The following is a 27,340-nucleotide window of genomic DNA, read 5'->3' on the forward strand; positions in this document are numbered from 1 at the left end:
TGTATATATATATACACGAAAAATAGGATGTCTAGATCAAGCACCCTATACACATCGGATGCCGTTGATTCTCACGTTTTTTTTTTTTTAGAATTTTTGGACGGTTCGGATCAACCATCGGTACGATTTTGGTAGCTGAATGGTCGGTCCCTATAGCAGGACTCAAAACAAAAATACCCAAAGATGGAAACCAAACAAAGGCACTTCTTTATTAACCAAGAGGAAAAAAAAAATCAATTTTTTTTATGACTTAGATTCCGGTACAAGTTTGGTATCGACCGGTACAGGACGGTACACCCGGTATTGTCTGATATATGCCGGTATTTGGGACAGTAAGGGAACACTTATGTATATGTCCATTTTATTGTCAGTACGGTGCGGGATTTACAACATATTTTAAATATTTATGTTCACATCTTTAAATTGGATGATCAGATATGTCGGCCAAATCTTTATTTTAGTGTACATGTTGCGCCACGTGTAGAAAATAAGAAGCTACATGTGATTTAACGGAGTCATTAGTTCAAGTCAGCAAAATCCATCAATAATTTAACAGATTTAGATGGTAGGGAATTAATTGAATAATAGAGTCATAGTTCAAGTGTGTAATTGAAGTTTTTATTGAAATTTGAGTGTCTATTAGGCTCCGAAGGTCAAAGTTTTTGGGCGCTGCTATTCGCAGCCCTCTATTTACTCTCATAGCCCGTTAAAAATTTTCAATTATACTCGACAATTAATTACCGAAATTGAGATATATTTTCAGCATCCAATTACCGAAATATAATATTTTTTTCAACAGATATTTACCGAAAATGCATGTTCGGTAGTTGTTTACCGAAAGTTGAACATATTTTCGACATGTAGTTACCGAAATATAATCTTGTTTTCAACAGCAATTTACCGAAATGTTATTTATGATTTTCAACAACCATTTACCGAAATATTGTGGGCTACGGGAGAAAATAAAGGGCTGCGAATAGCGGCGCCCAAGTTTTTGGGGTATTTCGAAATTTTCCCCACCAAAAATTGACACCAAGACCTCAAAATACACAATAACCATAAGCTTCCCTTCAACTTTGAGAAATTCCAATTTAACCTCTTAACAAAATATTTACTCATCCCTACTCTTTTCAGCCATCAGTCTAAAAATCAATTATGGGTCTCATAGAATCAACAATTTTAAAAAAAGAAGAGAGAATCAACCTACAAGTAACCAAGTCCAACACCTCAGTCATATGAGAATAACTTATTCACGCAGCTTCATAATTAATTATTACAGAGCTCAATCTTGACCGTCCAAAAGTATTTTGAACTATCCATATTAAAAACAATCTATTACCGGTAATAGAAGTAATAGATTATTTTTAATCCGAATCATCTAAAACACTTCTCAATCCTCGTACTGCATACGTGATCTCAATTCTCATCGCTCACGGATTTTAATAGTTTGAGGTATGTTTTGAAGACACTTTTAGGCTCACGCTATCGCATGCGCATGTGCCTTAGCCCGGGACCTTGTAGCAAGACCATATTACTAGTATCAACTATTAATCACCAAGCCAATAGCCAGATGACCAGGACTAAATAAAACAAAAAACTAAAAGCATTTATTATATGATGGTAAAAGGAGGAGGATCATCACAACCGTCCACGGCAGACAATATTATACAGACGACTCACTCACACCATCAAACCGTGCCAGTGTACAACACCACAAGCTTGCTTACTACTACCATGGAGCAGTAAACTCAAACGAGAAATACAACTGATACTAATCACAAACCAACCACCACAACACGTGGCGGGCAAGGAACCTGAAAGAACACTATTTACATGCACCCAGTAATCAGTAACTTTATCCTCCGCGATGCTCGCTCTTGGTCTCCCCACTGTAGAGCCTGTAATCAAGCAACAAGTGTTAACGCTAGTGTTTGACACCAATAAAAACCCAAAAACCAGATCATATGCAAAATAATAACCAGCCTACTGTTCAGTCCGGTTCAGTTTTGGGCTTTGGTGGTCTCTCCAGATCCCGCAACAATAATCATCGAAATCGAATGTTTTGTAAAACTCAGTCGAGTATATCTTTAATTGACCATCGATAGATGCGTGAGCAAAATAGATTTGTACAAGTTAAAAATGGACAATTTTGTCTACGTTAAAAAAATAGCTTAATCGAACATTTATAGGTGCATGAACAAAACAGATTTGTACATGAAAAAATGAAAAAATTCTCTCGTACAAATCTGTTTAATTTATTTACATATTGATCGATCAAATTATTTTTTTACGAGAACGACATAATCAACTAGCTCTATAAGATGAAGGCCCCGAACTAGACCGGACTGGAGTACTGCAGCAAAGAGAAACTGGACTTATCAAGCTACATGTATACGTACCAGTCGTAAACAGTAGGGGATTTAGGGTGCGGCTTGTCAAACACCGCACCACCAATACCCTTGGTGGCTAGGTTGCTACCCGGGTTGAACACACTCCTCCACACGTTCTCTTTACGCAGCGCCGTCGGTGAGGGAGTCGTCGGCGTCATCGGCAACGATGTCGGTGTCTCGGGACCCGTCGGCATCGACAAGGACCTCTGAAACTGCTTGCTCCCCTCTCCTTCCCCCTCTGCCCAAAGATCACCATAGAATCACGACACGAGCAATATTGTTACACAAAACGAGAAATTTTTTTTTAACTTTTATATAGTAGAGTTCGTGCTAAATAAGGTGGCAGTTATGCGTAATCTCGATCGTATTAGTTTTTTTTTTTTTCTAATATTCCAGATTAGCTTGAAAAAATTTCTCGAAAAATCTATTCTTTTTGAAAAGAATCTTTTTAATTACGCTTTGAAACATTAATTAATTCCACGATCAAAGTTCGAGAGATGAAACTGCAGAAGCTCCTCCATTCCAAAACATTTCCTAGAATCCCATAAGAAACCACTTTGTACAAAAATAAATTTGAAATATAAACACTCTTAATCAAGCAAGAGAATTAGAGGCACAGTACCTTTGATGTTTAAGGTACTTATCGTTCTAAGCTTGCCGAGGCCATGGTCTTGGTGAGGGACAGGTCCTGCCATAACGTCATCCCAAAGCTTGTCCAGCAAACCCATCTCCTCTCTCTCTCTCCTCTCTCTCTCTCTCCAAGGGATCTGGTTCTACTGCGCTAATAAATAGAAGAGGTTGTTGCTAAAACATCTCCTCACCAAAAGCGATTTTCAAGACCGTTTATTGCTACTTCCAAGTATAGTACGTATTTTTTGGGCTGACCAGAAAAAAAAAAAGGTGTAGTTTCTTTAGGGGTTGTTTGGAAGTGCAAGAAGCGGGTAATTTATAGCGAGAGCTGGGGGGTTTAATTTTAACCTTGCATCCTTATTTGTACAAGAGATTTTGCTAGTTTTTTTTTTTTTTTTATAGAATTTTTGGATGGCTCAGATCAGCCATCTGGTGGTCGGAGTAGGCCCCTGCGCGCCATCAGTAGCCTGTCGGTCTCCCCTTTGGTCGGTGTCCTTCGCAATGTTATCAATACCGTTCCGTACCGGTTGGTACGTACCATTTTTGACAGAATCCGGTACCTTACACCTCTAATTCTGTTCCGGCTCAAATACCGGTCGGTACCGGCCATACCCGATACCGGACATATCGGTCAGTACTGGCCAGTACCGGATAGTACCGGACTACTTTTAAATTTATTTTTTTCTTCAAGTACCGGACAATACCGAACGGTACCGGACAAATACCGGATTTTGTATTTTTTATTTATTTTAAAAAAATGTATATTATAGTATAAATTCTTTTAAGTAAGAAAATAACACTAATAGCGATCAATCCGAAACGGTACCTGATATTTGACCGGTACCGGTATGTACCGTACCAGTAGAAAAACTGATACCCTGACCGGTACGGTATTTAAAACATTGGTCCTTCATTTTCTCGTAAAATATCTGTCCAAAAATAAGATAGCAATAAAATACTACTACTACATGGAAGTAGTGAAAGTGGAAGTGGAAATAAAATAAAACAATGTGGATAAGGATGAAGACTAATATACTCCAATAAAATTAAACATGGGACCCAGAGAAAATATCGCTTCCTTCAGTAGAATCAGTACTACAGTACTAGATCGGATGAGAGTAGTTGAGGGCTACTGTACAGGTGTCAGATCGTAATTAAACGTTGTCCTCTTCCTATATTAATTGTGGGGTCCACAGCTAATGGGTTTTCTGTATAGAAACACGTGGGGTCATACCATTGATTAAGGAGTAAGACCCACCCAATAATTTTTCCTTATCAATAATTCTAGTACCACAGGCACTTATACACACCCAAATACACACCCACACTCACATGAGTGGTGGGTCCCACACACACTTGACAACCAAAATGTGTACATCATGGATACATCGGATTATGTGAGACTCATCTCGGGATTCTATGCAAATGACGAGCCATTCAATTTATTTAAATATTTTTTGAAAATCTCTATAAAAAAAAATTAGCTCAATCGAATATTTGTAAAATCAGTATTTGTTAATTCGATTTTCAGTCAATGAGAATTCTAAGGAATCAAAAATTGAATGAAAACTTTTACTGATATTCAATTGAGCTTAATGCTTTCAAAATTCTTCTCAATATTTCGTTTGATTAGAAGGGAAAAAAAAAAAACTTCAATGGTCTATTCTCACCTTAGCATGACCCACCACCAAGAAATTTGAAGAGGTTTAAGTGGAATTGTCTTTGTCAAAAATGGATCTGGAATCGAATGGGACAAGAAAGATAATACAATTTTATTGTACTACTATATATACTCTTTTAGTGGACAAAATATCTTAGGTCCTTTGCTTGGAATTTAATACTCCGTAGTAGAGCAGAAGATTATGGTGGAATCTGGCTGAATGTCTCTTTCTGGGGTTGATTTTCTCCAAATTGTTGATGAAGACATGTTCTTTCGATTCGATTTTGAAAATGGTTAATTTTTGTTCAAAGTAATACTACTACTTTGGAAACCAAAAATGTCAATAAGCCAAAGAAAATTGATTTTGGCACTCATGTTTTAACTACTAACACTCCATTTTGTGTCTTGATCATGTGAGATTACAAAATAAAATATGGAGTGCCACTGGCTAAAACTAAAGTGTCAAAATCACGTCCCTAGGCGAAAACCTATTCCTAAATGCTGATATGCAAGTACCTATACAGTCTACACAACGCGTAGATTCCCAAGAGGCAAACTGTGCGAAATTTCTTTCGGAAAAAATAAGAGGCTGTTTTGGTACACACATAGCGGGGAAACATACTGTATATTGTAAGGCTACTAGTACAACTTTACAGTGAAAAGTGCATTTTTCTGGAAAGTCGAGGGGTGCAAGTGTGTCTTGTGCGTGTGCTCAAGCGCGAACGTAAAAGCGTCTACAAAACACATCTCAACCTACTAAATTTGCGATAGTGAAGATTGAAAGCAGGAACACAAAGAATTTTAAAGGATTATGTGAGGGGGGTGTTCCGGTTTCCGAAAAAAATATTTTTTGAAAAAAAAGAGTAATTTCAAGCTCAAAAATCATATGTTTACACAAATAATTTTTCTACCAATACTCATTAAGATCTTTTATAAGGTGTAAAAAAAAGCAAAAAATTATTTTTTATTTTCATTATATTTAAATTTAAAAATTAAAAAAAAGAACTTTTAAAAAAAGAATGTAAATTAGAACGGGGCCAAACCTTTTACCCATCCTAAGAAGGGATACGGTACACTCTTTACATGAAAGACAACATAGTGTGCTACTACTAGTTCACTGGTAATTGAGTAGATAATTTTCGATTCTAAATGAAGCAATGTCACATTGACTTGTATAATATCGTAAAAATTCAATATTCAGACATAACCTTAGACGGCAATTATTACCAGAAAGCAAAAAAAGAAAAGAAAGAAAAGCTTTTCCCAAACCAATCAGTGCTTTGAAGCACAAATTCCGTTGGCAACAGCCAAGTGAAATGAAGGTGAGTCATTTGAGAACGACAACCATGTTCAAAACAGGGATCTTCTCTAGGAGAGTCTGCTTTAAAACCGTCCACCCTACACCCACCCGTAAGTATATGCTTCAACAGGAATCACACAAAGATAAATTAGAAACATCTGGTAAAATGCCTACTCGTAAGTCGTAACCCAGCATACAGGGTACATTACATAATTTAGTTTTAAGGATCAGTGACTTACCCATTCAATGACTTCGGCCCTGGACATTCCCCAAACGGGTACTCTAGGGTGGGGTGAATTTAATAATAGACGCCTATTGACATTCCAGCCTTCCTTCTTCTTTCCGGGTCCATTCGAAAGAGAATCCAATACTTCTTGGTCGGAAATATCTGAAGTTTTTTGTTCAAGAATTCTTCTCCACCATTACAATCATCTCCATTTCTTGTTTCCCCTAGTGACAATAAGATGGCACATAATCAAAGTATGACCACCATAGAATAAATGCAATTTCACTACATTGTTTTTCCGTCAACAGTGACCGACATGCCCATCTTCCCTCATAGGTATCAGCCACCTTAACATTGTTTGTAACGACAAAGGGTTATACACATGTATTCCAAGTTATAAAAACGCAAAAATAGCAACAACAAATTATAGAATAGCATGATTTTAGTTATTTCAGATCAGAAGAATTACTGATCTTAAATCTTTCGATTGTCATTCTTCTAAAAATTTCTACTTTCGTAATTCAAGATCATTAATACACCAAAGAATCTCTGCAGACCCAAGCTTAATTACGAATACAGACAAACTATAATAAAGAAAATACCCCCACCTTTTTCTCTTTTCTTCTGTTTATTTGATAAAATACATTTCAATTTTCAACCGACCCAATACTAGAGAAAAAAATATGAGGAAACAGTCATACCCAATGGTCGAGGCTAGAGGATGCTTTGTTGGGTCACCAGGTTCAAACCCCATGCAAACCAATTTCCCTCTTCAAAAGAGTTCTACCCTGCACCAAAAAGAATAGAAAGAATCAGGAACATACTGAAATAAGTAAAGAAAGAAACAAAAAGGAACAATAAGGTGCCTCCAAAACCCTCTTAAATGTCTTCATATGTAAAGGCAAGGATTCGGGCACTTGGTTTATAAGAAAGTCAATGGCAACAAGTGGACGAAGAAAGATTATCTTTACATGTTTCCGCTGATCTCAGATCAACTGAATCACTATCCTTCCAAAACCTTGTATGTAAGACACCCAAATTCAAAGCCCACAGATAGGGATGTGCTCCCACTGCCTCTCCACAAACATGACCCAGAATTTGTATTTGGTCTCGTAAAACCACAAGGCTCAACTGCAGGTAATCCAACCGAAATCTCCCTAGCTGATTTCGGTTGGATTACCCCAATCACTTCGACCCCATTTGAATAGATCTCAAGTGCTGGGTCAAGTCCGTTTGAAAGAGTTGTTGCCTCCACCTCATAGACGTACACGTACAATTAGCAGCAGCACCCGGAGATTGAATGACAATGAGTTTTGTTCAACAAATCTGCAAAAGTACAAAACAATGAAGTCAGGAACCAAGGAAACAAGTCTTTTGATCAGAAAATTTTCAACTCACTTGGTGCACCGTGAAGAGGTTGTCATGCCATTGAGCCATCTCGGTCCGTGAAGGTATAGACATTACAAAAGGAAAATCAAACACCACAGCTCCGTCAACTTACATTTCACTGCTTCTAAGTAAATGTTTCTACTATCTGCATATCGATGATTTCGCTTGGTTGATGCTTTCGCTGATTAAAACTGAGTTCAGCCTGAGATTATTATCGACTTGTCAGTCACTCAAACCCAACGAAACCAAATAGAGCCTCAAGTCCCAATCAACTCATCAGTAACTCACTCCAAATAATTTGAAAACTACGTAGTGTATCTGCTTCCTGCTGTCTATCTATCTCTTCTCCCGCAACCACATGTAGTCATGTACCAACTTTGTTGTCAGCACTAAATATTCAGATGTAATTTAGATTTCACCACTTCAAACAGGCCTTTACGTTTCCTTTTTAACTTTTATCTGAAATTAGCACAACGAGGCATCCAGCGGGTTAGGAACTTAGGAGTAACAACAGACTATGTGAAACAGTTCACGCTCATAAAAAGGTTTTCGATGATGTCTGGGAGTTGGAAAGAAACTTCCAACATTCAATTCTAAATTGTTTAGGAGTGATCTTCTTCCCTTCTCAGGCTAAGGTTCAGCCGACAATTCAAATCCAATAGCTTCACTCTAAGCAATTCCTTATTGAGGGGTTCGACTTTAAAAAAAAACAAGGCTTCCAAGATCATGGAGTTTGATAGCTTGATATACATTGTTGGGCCCATTTCCTAACAGCTTAAATTTTTGGGACTACTTGCAATTTAACATGGTATCAGAGCTAAGGTTAGGAGAGGTCTTGGGTTCAAGTCTCTTTATTGGCATTTGTTCTCGGTTTGCATTATGTCTCTCCCATTTGCATTCTATCGTGATATATAAACACATTTGTATATATATAATATATAAGTTTGCGTCTCCACGTGCAAGACGGGGTTGGAGAGTGTTAGATAGCTTGATATACATCGTTGGGCCCATTTCCTAATAGCTAAACTTTTTGGGACTATTGGTAGCTGAACACCTAGAGCCCTACAGCCCAGGAATATTTACAGCAACCCCTGGGAGTAGGGTGCTCGCAAAATTCCTCCGAAGGCACATGAATTAAAAATTGCTTTTCACATATCTACTAAATATATTGAAGTAGAATACCATTAATTTAGAGGACTAAAGCCAACAAATTACATGCTTTTAACAATTGTATTTTCTCATTCTAAACCACAATTACGTCAATTTTTTATTGACAACGAAGAAATTTATTACTACGAAAGAGAGGTATAAGATCACTCTATTGGTTCGAGAGACTAGAGCCGACTGCTGTCTTATGTTTTGATGAACTGTCACTAAACGAAAAAAGAAAGAAGAGAAAGAACTAGGAGTTGGCGCCTACATAAGTGGTTGCTTGCTTACCAAGCCATCCTGGCAAACCTTACCCAAGGCTCCGCTTTCACACAAGCATAACTGCTTCAACAACGAGAGAAAGCACGCACACTCGATCATGCGACAGTCGATCTGTCCATCCGACTACATTCACTGGGGGGTCTCTACCCCATTTCACTAACACTACCTCTCGTACTCCACTGGCAGCATGTGCTGGATATCTATGGAAACCAGGATTAATTACGAAGAAACTTGTGTTCCCATTTCAATGTTGACTACTGTTAGCACTACGATATCTGAGGTTGTTGTACTCTTTTCAGTTGAATGTTCAAAATGCATTCGTTAATGGTACATGTCTGAAGAAGTTAACATATGCCCTCCTCTGGACTTCTCTCATGCTTCTGGGTTGTTTCTCGTTTACTTTGTAATCTCTATAGCCTTAAATAGTCCCCTCGTTCTTAGCATGCGCGGTTTCAAGATATGGTTCTACATATTGATTTTCAGTCTAATACCCATGATTTTGCTTAGTTTGATCGCCACAACTTGTATGATTTGGTCTCTCGCTTTTATGTGGATGATTTTATTGTCACTACCAGTGAGGTAAAACTCTCTCTCTTCCGCGAGTTTGAAATGAAAGATTTGGGCCATCTTTGGTACTTTTTTATCATTGAGATTGCCTCCTTTTGCACAGGGTATATTTTATTAGCTAGTGTAGTAAGTATGCGCAGAACATTCTTCACCGTGCTCATCTCACTTATAAGAGACTTTTAATACCCCTATTGAGTTAGATGCTAGGTTCTCCGCTTTGGATAGTGTTCCTCTTGCTCCTACTGAGTATCATGAGCAAAATGCCTTATTGGTTTAGCTTACCGTGACTTGACATTGCATATGTCATCTAAATTGTTACTTAGTTTGCACACCACCCCCCCCCCCCCCCCCCACATTGTTCAATGCATTGAGTTGCCTTGTTGTATTTGCAATATGTTTGTGGTACTTCTACAGTGTTTGTTGCTCTTCAATTTCAAGCTTAACTCTTTGAGCTTATGCTGATACTGATTGGTCTTGTAATATCTCTCTTTAGAAGCCTTCATCAAGCTATTGCATTTTTCTGCCCAATTCTCTTCTTTATGGGAAAAACAAAATATTGTGCTATGGCTCATGCCGCCACTGGGACAGTTTGGCTACATTGGCTTTTATTAGATATGGATATTACTCTTTCCTCCTCAACGCCTCTTTATTGTGACCCATTTCTTATTGAATTAACCGATCAACTTGCTAACGAACATTTATTTTTGAATTCGATAATTTTTGTGAAAAAATTTCGCCGTAATAGACTTTTTATAATATTTATAATTATGAGTATAGATCCTACTCTTAGTTCTGGGGATTCGAGGCTTGGGAAAAAAAAGCTGGGGCGTATCGTTCAAATCATTGGTCCAGTCCTAGATGTCGCCTTTCCTCCAGGGAAAGGTTTTTCATGAGGGTACGAAGCATATTCAGTGTGATTGTCATTTTGTTTGCCAACTCTTTAATCCAGCTCTACTAATCTACCATTTGTTCCGTCTTGATTGCAAATGGCTAATTTTTCACTAAGAGTCACACTATTATTGCTCATTTTCTTAGCAAGCTCTAGATTTTCTTGCCTTTTACTTCTTGCATTTGAGAAAGAGGGGGTCGAATATAGAGTTGTGCTTTGCGGTCTATGAAACACCGACTGTGGAGTCCCACATCGGTAATATATGGCAAAGTAAATTCCATGTATAAGGAAACGCGAGCAGCTAATGTATAACCCGAGGTTAACCTTTTGAACCACGTGGTTAGGCTAAAGCTTTAGCAAGTCAGCTGGTGTGGGTTGTTATAGGTGGTATCAGAGCTTGCACCAACCAGAAGTGTGAGGCGAGTCTTGCAAATGAGGAGCTTGACGTGCTTAAGTGGGTACTTGTTTCGCATCGCTTGGTGGGTGGAAGTGATGGACCTTGAGGCGCAATGAGGACGTTGCAGTCCTAATTGGGGGAGATTGTGGAGTCCCACATTGGTAATATATGGAAAGTGAATTCCATATATGAGGAAACTCTAGGTAAACCTTTTAAGCCACGTGGTTAGGCTAAAGATTTAGCAGTTGGCGCGGGTTGTTACACTGACACTACTAACAGCTTGCCAAATCCGCATTAGACACTTCGGGAAGACATGACACTTCGTGGCCACACGGAACTCGTGTCTCAATTTGCACATGGATGGAAACATGATAGGGAGCAATTTATAATATTGAAGGTTATTTTCGTGGTATGATTTTCCAAAAATACGAGAAAAATAGTACGAATAAATGAATCATGACCAAATAAAACCATCGTTCGTCTTGTAATATTTAAAAAGAAAACATTAACAATTGTAAAGATACTATTGGTTTTGGTTATTTCCAAATGAGATGGTCAAATGAATAATAACTATATAAAAATAATTTTTGCTTTGTCCCCCACCCTGTCATTGTCCCCATTTATTTAGAATTGTCATGTCCTGTATCCATATCCATACCGAAATGCTACTGTACATACAATCTGTGCATACCGAAATGCTACTGGTACATACAATCTGTGCACAGATTTTGTGGTGGGGCCCACCATGGGTCCCACACAAATGATCCGAGCCGTTCATTAAATGTAAAACATTTTTTTAAGGGTTTCTATAAAAAATCAGCTCAATCCAATACCTATAGGTACTTGATCTAATCATCTAACTTTTTATTTCCCAGAAATCTGAATGAAAATTTAGATAATTGGATCGAGTACTTATAGGTATTAGATTGAGCTGATTTTTTACGGGGACTCTTGAAAAAATATTTTACATTTAATGAACGGCTCGGATCATTTGTGTGGGACCCGTGGTGGATCCCATCACAAAATCTGTGCACAATCTGTGCACAGATTGTCTGTACCAGTAGCATGGTTCATATCCATATCCGTATCCGTGCTACTTAGTTTGCATTTGTTGTCCTTTACTTTATTCCTTAAGTGTAATTTCAAACTTTATATTTCCTAAGGTTCACTAAGGTTTCTCTTTTTAACCTACTATAAACCATGGGCACTTCCATATGGAATCATATCCGTACACGTACCCCATAAATATCAACATTATTAAAAGATTCTAGTGATAAAATTTTGAAGTATTGGCTACTTTTTGGATACTCTAGGTTACGTATCCCAACTTTTGTGAAATTAAGATTGTGGTACTTATTGCACAGTATTGGATTAACATTGTTAGAATTACATAAAAGTACAGAATTCTAAACCTTTACTTACTTTTTAGAGAGGAAGATCAAAGATGAAAATAATATCATCTCTCTTGATAAATTACGAATATCCTCACACATATTGGCTTCTACATAGGATAGTCCGAAGTGTTTGCTACTCATATCCATGTGCGAAATAGGTGCAAGGAATAAAACAACTGTATCCTAAACCAGCTATGTAGTTATAACACCTTGTCTCTAAACTGTCTTAATACAATATCTACCGGGTCCTCCTTTCGAGTTCAAGGCAGCTAGGGATTAAAGTTAAACTAGCACGATAATGGTAAGGAAGACTACGATAGAGTAGGTTATGGAGAGGATTTATCAGAAGAGAAAAGGAAGACATCCAAGGAGCACAAGATGTGTCATTGACTCGAACAAGAAAAACACAACACAAGAAACCATCACAACTATTCTCAAGTTATTCACAACCTAAAAATGCAACGAAAAATGGTTGCCCTTGCAATACTTGCAAATAAGATAAACGAAGTCTGAGTTTTCGAGCACAAGAAAGGACAAAAGCGGCAACTATTGATACAATGGGTCATTGGAAACCAAGGTCCAGACATCAAGCCTCTTGCGAATTTCCACTTCGTCTAAACAGATTCCAATGTAAGCGACTCGCAACCACAAAACTTGAAATGGATCAAAGCAAACATTGTTCTCATATTGCCTCCAATTCCAGAAAACAAGAAATAAACAAATCTTATCCATAGAATGAAACATCATCCCTCAGAGAACTCTTAACCCCTTACAAAAGTCAGTCCTAGCTTTTGACAGTTTTGAAGATAGCCTCGAAAAATTTCATGACTTCAAATTGGTTGAATGCATAGATGGCTGTACAAGAAAACAGAGCAGCCTGACAGCTCAAGATTTTCCATACTTGACAACATATCCCTGCAAATAGAGGAACTAAATGTCAATTGCCAATGAATCACTAACCCAACTGGAGACATTTCCTATTAACTGTAATTTCCAATCACTAATCACCAACATAAAGACACTCACCTCAACAAGTTTTGAAATTTTTTGTTCGGATGCAGAAAGGTACTGTTTAATTGATTCTTCAGTACTTGGTGTTTGTTGGGGTTGCAAAGTGCTAAGGACCTTCTCAACTGCCCTTTTAACGATGATTCTGTGAGCATCCTTGCTCAAATGACCCTCGCGCCATTTTGGTTTCACCAATTCTTTCACAAAATCAACAAGAGCAGCACGGAAATATCTCAGAGCTTTAGATTCCTTCTGCTCCTCGTCCATCTTAAGATCAATAGTCATATCATTGTTACTCCTATCTGCGTTTAGTTCCTTCTTCTGTCTAGGTCCATCCTCTTGATTCCGAGGATCATCATCAGAAAATAACTTACTTTCTTTTGTAATGTCCTTGAAATGACTCGAGAGCTTGTCTTCCTTGGACAAGGTACTCACACTTTTCTGTTCAGCATAAGAAGTTTTCGCTTTTTCTCCCCCATTCGTAAACAAATCCTTTCCTTGAAAATTCTTGTCAGAAGTATCACCGCCGAATTTTCTATGATTGAAAATAGATTGCTTATCCAAACCAACTTCGGACCCAAGGGTACTCTTTAAAACAGGATCACTATCTAAACTCGGTTGTGTATTAGTGACGGATGTATTTGATATCGAAGAAAATTTTGAGAAACCATCTCCTAAGTTAGGTTGCTCAATGCTATCACGAATAGGATCGTACATGTTTCCTGAAGATAATAGACGTTGAGTAATGAAGTATGATGGTCGAAAAGGTACAGATGGCTCCCAATCATTCGTAGTTATTCTTGTTCTATGCCCAGCACTACGCAGAGGATCCCCAGAAACATCTGTCAGTGAGAGATTTCCTGATTCAGAACCAGAGAACGGTGAAGAGCTTCTCAACAAGGAAGCAGATCCAGAAGCACGATATTCTCGAACAAAGTCTGGAAGCTTTGAGGCACCAAGTGGATCTTTATCCAGAGAACTGAAAGAAAAGGACGACCTTGTCAGCCCTGAAATGTTCTGCGATGAGACTATGCCAGTAGTCGGAAGAGAAGCGTAAGCATCTAAGGGTATGGATGAATTTCTAGCCAGAGGTCTGGGATCAGGAAAAAAGCTATTTCTATGCATTGGAATATCTTCTGAGGGCCAATTTTGCTTCAGGTTCTCTCTTCCAACGTCCTTAGAAGACGAGAGAGGCCTAGCAGTATCTTTGTTAATAGGTGACTGACTCATCTCAGGGGAATTCAAATGAGATAAGTTGTCTCTTTGAAGAGACAAAATCTTGTGATTTTCTCCAAAGCGATGCCACCTAGGGCTTTTTCCATGATCCCCTGATAGGGTCCTTTCCAAAGAAAATGAAGAACTATATGCAACTGAAGAAGCCATTGCATTGGGAAAATCAGTTGACTGTGATCTTTCAGTACCATCTCCCACACCTGATACAGAAGAAGGTGCTTATTATCAGAATCATCGCAGCATAAGAGATTCTTGGACATCTATACTCCATAAGAAAATTGAATTACCTCCACCAGCCTGCAATTCACTTTTCTCTGCCAAAGCAGCTACGTCTCCCTCAGGTTTTGGGCTGGTAATATTACCATTATCCTTAATGTGAAGGAACCTACATGAATTCCCTTTGATGCACCAACCTTTAGAGAAAAAGTCACATATGGAAGCTGGTCGTTTGTTTCCATTGTTTAATTCAGCAACAGGGGACAAACTTCTGGGCCTTATCTGGGGAACAACCAATCTGGAAAAACTAGCAGTCATTAAGAAATGGTTGTGGAAAATCAAATTTTAACTTCATCACTAATATTTCAAAAAATAGGAAAAACCATCACTCAAAGTTCTATAAGTCAAGAGTATGTTGATGAGCATCACCGCACCTTGTTGGCTCTTGATTTATATCCTCCGTAGACAGTGGGACCATTTTCTTAGTTTCAGTCTCAAGAGAAACAGCATAAGCCTCATTGCATGATTCCTCTCTGATTGCGATTGCAGCATTCATTTCTTTACCAGAAATGCTCAAGGCTTTGGACATCTCAGCAGTCATAATCCCACTGTCACGCAGAGAAAAGTTAACATCATTACGTGCTTCATCATCCTTAGGGGCTCCCCTTTCCACCAAGGGCACAAACCCTTCCTTATCACCAGAAGACTCTCCAAATCCATATTTTTTATACTGAGGATCATCAACATCAACGCGTGATTCACCCTTTTGTCTTGCCTCACTTGCACTTGAGAATTCAACTTTGCCACTACCACCTTCCAGAGCAAGGGTATCCGGTCGTAGATTTGATACAGATTTTTCAGGATCAGAAGATCTCAAATGCTCTTCTGGCCCGTTGGAAGCCATATCCTGGGCAACATCTACATGGAAGAAACATCAAAAATCAAGAAAAGAGACGGTAAACACTTCCCTTGAACGAATGCTTGCAGCCAATCTTAAGGAAGGTTGGTTTCTAAGAGATGATTCTATGGAGTCTACTTGCACAAAACCCAACAATGGATCACCAAGTCACTCTTCTCAATACATAATTGGATATAGCTAAAGAAATAGGAACAATTAACTAATACCTTCATTCTATATTCCAATATCCGGGTGTTTTACAAGCCCTTGATTTAATTGTGGGAGATAATGTAGTACCGCATGAAGCACCAGGTCACACCTATGTTCAGTGAAGCATGTATGGCTAACAGAACACTACATCACAGCTTTCCTAATCTCTTCATCCTGCAAGGAAGATAACAGCTGACCCAACTTACACAACCCGAGCTTTGAACGAGAGCCAAGAAATGAGGTGAAACAGCTACTTTGGTCTCTATTAGATTGTTAACCCCCAACTCATCTAAAATCTTAAGCTTTTTATTATTTATACCTTCAAACACGCCCCCTTACGTGTAGCCAGGCTCTCCTCCATAAGCGGGCTAAACACGTGTAAATATTTTAACATTAGATAGGAGGTGAGGTTCGAACACAGAATCTATTGCCTGTTCTGATACCATATTAGACTGTTAACTACCAACTCATCTAAAAGTTTAATAAGTTGGTGATTAACAATTTACCATGGTAACACAACACAAGATATGGTTCTATGGAAGCGGGTGGGCTGTTAGAAGTTCGGCCCGCTTTTTTTTGGTGTCGCAGGGGAGGGATTGACCTTCTAACGCATATTCAGTCGTACCGGCATGGCCCCACTGATTTTCTTTTTCGATCGGAGCATCAAGCAGCGCAACCCGGTTCTACTTGACTAAGCCCCGTGCTCGTCCAAGGAGGGAGTTTGCTTTACCCAACTCCCTTTTTTAGGGCTTTTATCTGGTCTACATGGTAGGGAGCCACCTCTAGGATCTGGTACGAGCCTGATGATGTCTTTTACAGAGTTAAGTGCCATAGCATGACCACCAAGGGAAGGTTGCTAGGCCAATGCAACATTGCATCATAAGGTGCAGAGATGGTGAGATTCACATCGAAAACTTTTGGGAAAGTCAAGTGGTATATGCTTTAAGGCCCTCCAACAACTAATAACTCGAGGTTAACCTTTTGAATCACGTGGTAAGGCTAAAGGTTAGCAGGTCAGCTAGACCGGGTCGTACAAGTGTATCAGAGCCGATGGCTGACGACCTATGGGCGAACTCTTCTGGAAGCATCGGTGGTCGTGGGCTTGCACCGGGACTTTCCAAAGGTGGAGCAGGAAAATCCATTGTAACTCTCGATGAAGTAGGAAAATTCCTGGAGCATGTGGCAAGTGGCCAGCAGCAAGGTGGCTCTCGATAGAGTGGGTGCGGTAAATAAAAGTGGAATGAGTGATCACTTAATAACATGAGAGACCTCTCTACTCATTGCCAATTGGTTTTGAGATGGATATAAAGTTTCCACATGGTATTAGAGCAGGGCTCATTCCACCTCACATTTTAAAAATTCACAATCCACACCTCACGATGACACACCAGCAAAAAGGCTGCACAATGATAAACCCAAAAAGAGGTTACAGGTGACAAACTTCAAACACGGTTGCACGTGGGAGGATATTAAGGAAATATAGTCCCACATTGCTTGGTGGTGGAATGAGTGATCACTTAATAACATGAGCAACCCCTCCACTCATTGCCAATTGGTTTTGAGATAAATATAAAGTTTCCACACTCTCCAACTAATACTTCTCTCGGTCCCTAACATTAACAACATAGTCCATCTCCCTTCCTCCTGTTATTCTTCTAACTCTTTTCAGCAATGCAATTCATGAGACTTTCAGGCTTTCTTTTCATTCCCCACAAAATATTCTTTTGTTTCTCCTTGACCACCTCTGCTATGCTCAATACTCAAATTTCTTTTCTTTTCAACCAAACAGTTTCTTCTTCTACACTTAGGGGTTGTTTGATAACCCAATTCAACACATAAAACTGAATGTATCAAGCAATAAGAATTAAGTAGGTTTTATAACTATATTACCCATTACTTAAAATTTTACTTGCCTCTTAAAATGAAGGCTAATTATTTTTGAAAAATTTAGTAGCCTACTACCTACTTAACTCTATCTGAATTAAAAATACTTGTATACTACCTCCTTGGTAACACCCCACCTCTCCACCACCACTCCGTCACCGCCATCTCTCCACCACTTCTACCGCTACAACCACAACCACCTTCCACCACTGCACCGCCGCCATTTCCCCCAACAATACAATCACCGCAATCTCTCCACCACATTCCATTGCTACAAACACCCTACCTCTTCACCACCACAACTACCCACCACTCATCATTGTCATCACCAGCACCACCACTGTCGACACCATCCACCACCTTCACTACAATTACCACCTCTCTACCACTAGCCTCCATGACCGCCATCTCTCCACCACCTTCAACCACAACAACCACCCGCTTTTTACCACCATGACTACATCACCACTCACTGTTATCATCACCAGCATCACTCCCTATTGCCACCATCCTTCCCCTACCACCATCCTTCGTTATAACCTCTACCACCACCACCGCATGCAATCACCCACCTCTCTACCATCACCACCTCCCCTATAACCACCAATACCTATCACATAACAAACCGCTGCTAGCAACCACGACCACCGTCTCTCCACCACACCAAAACATGTAGTCACCCCAACCCCCACCATCTCTGTTCCAGTTACCACCTCCTCTTTACCACACCACCACCACCAGCCAGGCAGCCACCATAAAAACCATCTCTCCATTACACCACCACATGGAATCGCCGCCTCTCCACCACCCCCTTGCCGCCATCAAACGACAACCACAACAAACATATAGCGAGGATTTATAAAACTAAAAGGGAAGAATTGAAAATAATGTAATCACAATTAATTATTCTTTGTATCAACCTATCTTTTAATTCAGCTCTTAATACTTTTATCAAACAACTTTTCAACTTAAAAATTCAGCATTCAGTTTTCAGTCTATCAAACAGCATCTTATTCTCCATCTTAATCCTCTCCATGTTCAGGAGACTAATTTTCATATCCCTCTTTTCTTGCTTTTTCAAGCAGGTTATATGCGTCTCTCTACATACATGAACATGTGTAGCAACTAGCAACTATATAGTACCCTCAATTTCTGTTCATTTTGATCACATAGTTCGAAAGTGATAGAATTAGTCAATTAGGTGTTATATAGGTTAAACCTTTCTCTTCAATTGGTCACCACCAAAAAAAGGGCTTCTTCAGTTCTTCTTCTGTTGGGCATGTCTGGAATCTTAGTGTTCAAGTGATGTCACTGGCATGTCTGGAGTCTCTAAACCGAATTGGAAGAAAAATTAAAATGGATAGTGGAGCGCCGTCAATGGCGTAATGGACAAGCAATTTGGTTGTGTCCATGTCCCAGATATAAGTGGTATCGATGAACCAGCCAAAAAGGCGTGCCAGTGCTTATTAGGCAAGACATGGGCTAAAGGGGCACCCTCCCTCCCACGATATGTTAAGTCCCATCAGAAAGATTAAAAGAAGTGAGAAAATTCTAGGTAAATGGACTAAAACTCATTTTTTCACAGATTTCTAGGCAGATCATTCTCCACACATGCATCAATTAAAATACCATTTAGAGGAAACAACTTGACTATTGCCATTAGCCTATAGTCCAATAAGATGGCGGAAATGCACCCTAAGCAGGACAAGGACCTAAGAGAAATGTTTATCACTCAAAGTACAAAGAGCAAACACGCCTAGTACCTAAATGCCTACCATGTAAAAGCGCTCTCTCAATTCAGTGAATAGAGAATAGTCCTATCCTCCTAGTCTTCAGTTTAGCTAGCTTGCCAAATGGTTCATTGATAGAGACTACGGATGAAGACAAAGAAACCATCATATGGATTTCAAACATCACTTTCAAGATTTTCCTTAAGTGAACTTGATCACCTATGAAAGAAAAGAAAAAGAAATTTGATAGGCAATCCAGGTCAGTTCTTCCTCTATGACGTCTTTACTTTCAAGAAAGCTTGCGTCCAATGTGCTTCTCAAGTGGAGGAGCTGCACCCACCAGGTCAACAGCCACAAGACATAACGTACTCTTTGCGCATCAAATCCACCTTGAATTTGACTTATTCACCCGGCCAATCACCAGAATGTGTACAAGAGACTTATGAAGAGTAACTTGGCAATGATATTTGAGTACCACTCAAGCACAACAGCGGTTGATGTCACAAAAAATAGCTTTCACTACAATCTGAAATAATAATAGTAAGTGGGTCCACCAGCATTTTGTCTATCGAATGCATGAATATAACCCTCAAACTACCCTTAAAACGTCAGCACACAAAACTTAAAACTTAAGCAAACTACAAGTGAAATTTTAGATTTTGCATTTTCTTCTTTTCATACTCCTCATCAAGGAGTCTCTGAGCTTCTAGGACTGTCCTTGAAAGACAACCCTCTCCACAAGTAATGTGTGAACCAAGGTTGTTCCATACTTCTTGGGCCAACTCAATGAAGACACTTCATCTTTGCGACACTTAAGATACCACTAAGGGAGCAAGTAACCTCTTGTCTAATAGTGCCAACGCTGAGGATTGTATCTAAACCTACAGCCTAAAAAAAGGCCGCCTTTGATGGCGACCATGTACTTGAATTCTCTTACATGTGTTACTGGCTCCAAAAATAAGAATAAAATAGAGGAACGTGACAGAAAATCTTCCGTTTCATCAAACCCCTACATCTTCTCTTTGGCTATCAATTTCCACACAATACAGAAGATCAAGAGACTAAAACCAATCATGCACATTGCAAAAGAAGCGAGGCACCCATACCACCCTACCCCATATATTCTCTAGTTGTCTAAGGCTCAAATTCCTTTCACTTTATGTGTTTTTTTTTGGGTAAGTAGGTTTTTCAATCAACCATTAAAAAGGTTAACAAATCTAAGAAGGAAGCTAACTATAAACCCCTCCCATTGTGTACAAGGCGCGCTGCAAAACGCGTCAAGGCTCACCATAGGGGCCTAGAGGGAGTCCAAGCAAGGCGACTTGACAAAGGCGAGGCCTAGGTGACCAAGGTGTGCACTTGGTGAGCCTCTTTCAATTAGGACCAAATTTGATTCTGAAGGGAAAAAATGTAACTATGATCTTAACCTAAAGGCTAAACATCCTCACACATCAGTAAACCACGTCAAATCTCTCATCGTTTAGTCGAACGACTTGAACAGTACGTTCTCTCTTAGCTCTGTTTCAACATTGATCTCAGCCTCTATTTTAAAGTTGATCTCTCATCTCTTTCAACCTCGATCTCTCATCTCTCTATGTGCTCTCACAACCTCGGAGTGACTCAAACCAGACAAACTCATTCAACAAGCAGCTTCGTCTCTTCGAACTTCCAAGGTGTATTTCCTCTCCTCCTTATTACCAACGGTTTCTTTGTCCTTCAGCCTCATATTTTTATCAGTTCAGCCAGTTTTCGATACCTTTTTCTTTTTTGCCTCAAATATAAACAATTAAGTTCTTCTCTATGCAATAACTATTGGGAAATGATAATGCCAAAACTCTTGTGTATAAAAGCGATATACCTAGCAAACGGTACAAAGGTTTTATGCACTACAATTTTGGCACAAACAAAAACAATTTTGGCATTAGCAACACCCTAACTGTTTACTCTTTGGCATATTATAGATGTTTTATGGATTTTTACATGGTAAAACTTCTAAAATTCATCGTCTTAGTGTTTATTATGTGAAATACATAGTGGATGCTATTTTTGCTAAATTTTCTCACCTAAGCGTGCCTTGCTTCAATAAGGCCCACGCCTGCGCCTCTCGCCCTTAATAACTATGCCTCCTCCAAGAAAACCAACATTAACAAAAACAGCCAACGCCTTCCATTCTCACCCGAGAAACTCATCATCAAATTGTAGGTGGGGTTGACACCCGACAACATCATCTGGTTGAGGTTCATTTGGTCACTTAGGTATGTCTTGCCCATCAAGCCCACATCTATATCATCTACATTCCTCAAAAAGACTTGATCACTCCTTCCATATGCTTTTTGCACAGTTGACCAATCAGTATAGTTGAAGAAAAAAGACTAAGTTATGCTTCAGTTGGGCAAAGTAGATAAAATGACTTTCAAGTTACACAAATGCACTCAAACAAGGCTAACATATGAAGGTCATGTGATGTATTTTAAAACGATAAGGGCCAATTCAGGAATCAAGCATGGGCAGAACAATGAGATATCTCATAAAAACCTAAAAATTGGAATACCCAAAAACCAAAACAACAGCTACAACGTACAAATTCAAGATAGGGGCCAATGCAGAAATCACAATGAGATATCATAAAAACCTAAAATCAGAATACCCGATAACGAAAACAACAGCTAAAATTACAAATTCTAAGAAACAAGATAATATACACAACAGTCACATGTAATAGGTTGCATTTTCTTAAACACGTCGAAAGAATAGGCGTTTTCAGTGCTCGATCAACTCACCGTTTTCGATTGGTGAACCAAGCGATTCTCCTTCGTCCACTTCTTCTTCTTCTTCTTCCTCGACCTCTTCGTCGATTTCTTCGACCTCTTCCTCATCATCTTCTTCCACCTCCTCTTCTACTTCAATTTCCTCGTACTCAACGTCGTCGTCTTCGGTATCCATGTCGGGTTCCGGCTCGGAACCCGAACCGTCAACGGAGCGATCGCCTCCCGCGAGATGGTGGCGGCCGGCGGCGGCGGGTGTCATCCTTCGTTGTTGTAGTTGGGTGTAAAATGCGTAAGCCACTCCTGAGGTGCAGCTATTTATAAAAAAAAATTAACATGATGCGTTTGTGTGATTATTATTTTCTCTTTTTTTTTCCCACTAAAAGTTATCGACCCTTATAATCCACAAAGATTTTGTTAATCCAAAGGTGATTACGAATTAAATTCGAGTAACTTTGGTACTATTATTGTTTTCTTAAGCTAGATATGAGTCGATACGAATACTAATGGTAACTAATTAAAATTTGGAGAAGAAAAGCAGGTGACCCGGAGTTCTAGTTTTTTTGGTGACATTGAAATTCTTAATCTAAGCTAACGTATTAGGGGAGAAGTAATTCGTCATCAACTTTGGATTAACAAATTCTTTGTGTGGGTTGTGAGGGTCGATAATTACTTTAGTCAAAAACGAAAGGAAATAATCGCACATGGTGCATTAGGCTAAAGTTGTATAAAGAGTTGCACCTTACGAAAGTCACTGCACCCAAAACAATAACGAGAGTGACACTTGCGGTAGCCGCCCCGACGGGCACCACCGTCCCTCCGCCACGGCGGGCGATTGATCCGTTAACAACTCAGATTTCATACTCAAGTAACTTTAACAAAGCTTTGAAGAAGAATAGCATGCATATGATACTATAAAACGGAATTCTAATTTTATTTTTGAATAATTTTGAATAAAATAGAAATTCCTAATCTAAGCTAATCTAGGGGATCGAGGGGGAGGGATTGAATCCTCACCAAATGAGCGCGGTATAGGGCTCCCTATCAATTAGGACACCACCCATTACTCAAGCGGAATTCTAGTTAAGCATAGATATTCGATGAATATCATTTTGTTACCTTGATAATTTTTTATCGCATCTAAGGATGCTACTCCAGACGGGCGTGCTTCTTCTATAGAGTGCTAGAGTCAGGGTTTTGGCCCAAGAGGAACCGACATATAGTACTTTTTATCATAGAGCTTTTTATTTCTAACGAAGTCAAAGGAAGATTTTGGTGACAAAAGAACACTGCACATCTAGATGCATGTGCTCAAGCGATCGCCGAAGATAGATCAAATTTGGTTAATAGCCCAGTTGCCACAAAAAAAACTCATAAAATCGGAGGGAATAGAAAAGGATGGGAAATGGAGGACTCATCAAAATTGAACATAAGAACTTTAATTAGAAGATAATAGGGCCATGTTTCCGTCGAAACAAGAGTAAATTGATAAATACAAAAAAAAAAAAGAAAAGAAAGTCAAGCAACTTATTTAGCCAAACACTCTGTAGATAAGAAAATAAAAAAAATGAAGATCTATGGCTTGCCGAAGAGGCGTCGAACAAATGCCTGAGATCTATCTAGTAGCCTACCGGAAATCGCCTTTGACATAGAGAGAGAAGTGGGGAGCCTTTACACATAATTTTTTCAAAAACTATTTTTTTCTTATCTCGATTCTCTCCGAGATTTATACACGACCAGATTTGGTGAGATTTTCCAATGGCAGGGCTACTGGGAATCGCCTTTGAAGTAAGAGAGAGAAGTGGGGAGCCTTTACTACACAAGTTTTTTGGAAAACTATTTTTTCTTATCTCGATTCTCTCAGAGATTTATATACGAGCAGATTTGGTGATTTTCCAATGCCAGAGCTAGCTCAATAACTTTTGGGGCCAAAAGCAAATTTATAAACAGGTGAGCCTTCAAAGATAAATAGGATAAATTTGAGAATTTTGGAAAACTCGGGCCTCAATCCAATTTGAAATGGGCCTTCTTGCAATTCTAGGAAATTACGAGGCCTAAAGCAAGCATTTCACTTACCTTAAGTCTTGTAGCTGATTTTTTGCGGCTTTTTTCGATAATTTGTTAAGATTTTTGTTGCAAGACTATGAGCATTTTTGGTTTTTACTACTTTTTTCCCTTCTTCGTTGTTTGAACTATTTTAGGCCTATAGGCCTGATAATTCGTAATGATTTTAATCAATAAATTACATTTCTTCGTTGCTCAAAAATAAGAGAGAATTTTAAGTCGAGTTGTAGTTAGGTATCACTATGATATTAGCGAGTATAGAAATCTCTTCGGCTAGGTTTATAACAAAATGGATTAATGTGGAAAGAGGTTTTTAACCATATAAAATGCAAGTTGAAATCAAATACCTCAAGCAATTATGTAGTCTTGTAATATGTAAAAATAGAAAACCATTTAATTCTCTAATTGCAATTTTATTTAAGATGTACCATATAAGTTTTGAAATAAATTTTGTTATTCTATATATATATATATATATATATATATATATATGTCTTAAATGGAATTTTCCATGAGCTTAAACAAAATTCCGTAGTATTAATTGATATTAATTGCATTTACACATGAGATGAGTAACAGATAAGGTAGAACATTATTGGTCCTACGAATGTTTATCATGCTGAAAATTAGTTTGTTACTATGGGCGGTGGCAGAGTTAAGATTTTGAAATTGGACAATGTTTGATGGAAGCTCAATAGTATTGTTGCATGTTGTTCGTAAAAATACGAATACAAATGTTAAATATGTAAAGTTAGGTTATATCATGAACTTTACCTTGTTTAATTAAAAAGATTAAAAGCTAGGTTCAACTATTTATAATTTTTAAATGAAAGTCATTGAGATATTATTTTATAATCGGAAACGTTTGTCTTCTAAATCGGCATTTGTTCATCACTTTTTTATAAAATCAAGTTGTTCATATATATATATATATATATATATATATATATATATATATATATATATATATATATTTATATTGGGGATGGCATGTGCCTTACACCCCCATTTTTTCATTATTGATTTATAAATTGAAGTTGTTGGAAAATGGTAATACCAAATACAATATATTTTTGGAAACGGGGGTGGCACGTGCTAGACGCTCCCTTAACATACCTCCTCCCCTGACCATGTCTTAGAGCATCTGTGATGGCCTAACCAAAATTGGATAATCAAAAGTTGTTACATTAATTTTTGGTTATCCATTTAAGAGATTGTTAAGGTTAACAATGTAGATATCCACAATGACATAATCAAAATTGGATACCTAAAACTTGTCACATTACATTTTCAAACTACCAAAAACTAAAAACCGTAAACATATAAAATAATTTTCAAACTAATAAAAATTGTTTATTAAAAATAGCAAATATATTTTCAAATTTTTTTTAAAAAAGCTTTCATGTTTGAAGAAAAATTTATTTTTAAACCAAAAATATTTTTTGAAAAAAAAGTTTTGAAATTTTTTTTAAAAATATTTTTTGAAAAGAAATCATTTTTTTTCAAAAAAAAACATTTTTTTGAAAAAGTTTGTGTAAAAACATTTTTTGAAAAAAAAAAGTTTGTGTAAATACAGTTTTTTTTACTTTTTTATTAAAAAAAATAGTTTTTTGGAAGGAACACTTTTTCAAAAAAAAACAGTGTTTTGAAAAACAATTGTTGTGTAGAAACAATTTTTTAAAAATAGTGAGAGAAACGGAGAAGAGAAAGAAGGTTTTTGTGTAATGATTGATTGAGAATATGTGGGGTCCACTAAATTTGTTTTTTGACAAAAGATGGCTAATTTTGATTATTCAAGAGCCAAAATTTGATTAATTGCTAAGAAGTTGTTAAGAGCATGTACACAAAGAATAGCAAAAATACCTACTCAAAAAGTACAATTTATGTTTTACCTACCCACTTTTTCCTCTCACCCTCCACCAGTCTCTCTATCATCTTCCCTCAATCTACCTAAAACTCATAAAATATTATACAAGTATATATACATATATATACCCCATCGATAGATACATATACGTCTACGCACACCCCTATGGCTATGCTTCGTTTAGCCCATCTATGCCGCCGTCGTTGCGGTGGAGGTCATTGGAGCAAGCTAGGCAAGATTGAGGTCACCGGACTGAGAGAGATTGAGGTCGCCGGACCTCGCCGTTGAAGATCGACGCCGATCATCACTTCAAACCCACATCCCAAACTTTTCTTCATCATCGATCATCGGCATACTGTGTGATAGAGAGAAAGAACGAGAGAAAATGAGAGAGTGGTAGGGAGGAGAGAGAAAAGAAAATAATATTTTAGTGGATACCTTGAGAACAGTCTCTCGGTAAACTTGGAGAGCTACGGTGCACAAAGGGAAAATACCTCCTTGTTAGCAACTGGCTTGCGCTTACAGGGGCTAATCAATAGGCTCACATATGCAACACATAACCATAGACCTAAGGATATGTGTGAAGAAGAAATTGGTGTGGCTGTGCCATTTTTGGTTGATTTTTTCAATTGAACCCCTTCATCTGGAAGCCCCAAGACCAGAGCCTAGGGGTAATATCAACTTTTCACTGCAAAAAAGGGTACTATTTGGCACTGTAGAAGGTATTTAAAAATTACTTTTAGGGGTTTTTGGACTTCCTATTTTTTCCCTTTGTGTCCCAGACCTCAATTCATTTTGATTTGCTTTTGTCTCCTTCTGCGAGGGCTTTGTGGTAAATCTGCATGGTGGTAGCGTGGTTTCTGAGAAAAGCCTGCAACACGTTTCTTTATCCTCTCTTTCATCTGTGAATTATTGAGAGAGACAATGGCTAATTACAAAACCCTAACTCACGTAGTTATTATGCAAGGGGAAGGTGAGAGATGAACGATGAAATTGTCGATTTGGTTTCGTTAGAGAGAAAGAAAGAAGGTACTAGTTTCCCGTTTCAAAGCACTGGATGGAAGTTTGATTCTTTCCAATTCCCTTTCACAAAATCATGTATGGGGATTGTTTTTGGTCCCATTGATTGATGCATGCATGTTGTTTTGATTGGGTTAGGTTCATATATAATGATTGAGTTCTACGATTTTAA

The 27,340-nt window shown here is 38.3% G+C and overlaps 2 protein-coding genes and 1 long non-coding RNA gene across 5 annotated transcripts; all 3 read right to left on the minus strand.

Moving 5' to 3' along the window:
- Positions 1-1,585: 1,585 nt before the first annotated feature.
- LOC131316231 (dormancy-associated protein 1-like) lies at positions 1,586-3,348 on the minus strand. The gene is made up of 3 exons (XM_058345536.1): positions 3,013-3,348; positions 2,400-2,628; positions 1,586-1,898 (listed from the first exon to the last, which is right to left on the minus strand). Exons 1-3 carry the CDS (start codon positions 3,116-3,118, stop codon positions 1,856-1,858), a joined length of 378 nt encoding a protein of 125 aa, XP_058201519.1. The 5' UTR covers positions 3,119-3,348; the 3' UTR covers positions 1,586-1,855.
- Positions 3,349-5,816: 2,468 nt separating this feature from the next.
- Positions 5,817-7,372, minus strand: LOC131316235 (uncharacterized). Of its 2 annotated transcripts, XR_009197052.1 has the most exons (4): positions 7,178-7,372; positions 6,908-6,994; positions 6,220-6,430; positions 5,817-6,101 (listed from the first exon to the last, which is right to left on the minus strand). It is a non-coding gene; the product is annotated as an uncharacterized LOC131316235 (long non-coding RNA). The 2 variants fall into 2 exon arrangements; XR_009197053.1 differs by having other exon boundaries at positions 5,817-6,430; positions 7,178-7,366.
- A 16-nt stretch (positions 7,373-7,388) lies between these two features.
- On the minus strand, positions 7,389-22,570 carry LOC131316234 (protein FRIGIDA-ESSENTIAL 1). 2 transcript variants are annotated; one of them, XR_009197051.1, is made up of 6 exons: positions 22,233-22,570; positions 15,165-15,648; positions 14,802-15,028; positions 13,300-14,714; positions 13,047-13,188; positions 7,389-7,532 (listed from the first exon to the last, which is right to left on the minus strand). XR_009197051.1 is itself a non-coding variant. In XM_058345537.1 (5 exons), exons 1-5 carry the CDS (start codon positions 22,477-22,479, stop codon positions 13,159-13,161), a joined length of 2,403 nt encoding a protein of 800 aa, XP_058201520.1. In that variant the 5' UTR covers positions 22,480-22,570; the 3' UTR covers positions 12,731-13,158. The 2 variants fall into 2 exon arrangements, 1 of the variants encoding a protein (XP_058201520.1); XM_058345537.1 differs by lacking the exon at positions 7,389-7,532 and having other exon boundaries at positions 12,731-13,188.
- Between the last annotated feature and the right edge of the window lie 4,770 nt (positions 22,571-27,340).

Source organism: Rhododendron vialii, chromosome 2a (genome assembly GCF_030253575.1).
Source record: "Rhododendron vialii isolate Sample 1 chromosome 2a, ASM3025357v1".
NCBI lineage: Eukaryota > Viridiplantae > Streptophyta > Magnoliopsida > Ericales > Ericaceae > Rhododendron > Rhododendron vialii.

Coding starts and splice junctions, on each gene's coding strand:
- LOC131316231 (XM_058345536.1), bottom strand. CDS start 3,118: ATGGGTTTGCTGGACAAGCTTTGGGATGACGTTATGGCAGGACCTGTC. Junction 2,629..3,012: donor AAGTACCTTAAACATCAAAG/GTACTGTGCCTC, acceptor ATCTTTGGGCAG/AGGGGGAAGGAGAGGGGAGC. Junction 1,899..2,399: donor TCCCCTACTGTTTACGACTG/GTACGTATACAT, acceptor GCTTGATTACAG/GCTCTACAGTGGGGAGACCA.
- LOC131316234 (XM_058345537.1), bottom strand. CDS start 22,479: ATGACACCCGCCGCCGCCGGCCGCCACCATCTCGCGGGAGGCGATCGC. Junction 15,029..15,164: donor ATAAATCAAGAGCCAACAAG/GTGCGGTGATGC, acceptor TAGTTTTTCCAG/ATTGGTTGTTCCCCAGATAA. Junction 14,715..14,801: donor TGAATTGCAGGCTGGTGGAG/GTAATTCAATTT, acceptor CTTCTGTATCAG/GTGTGGGAGATGGTACTGAA.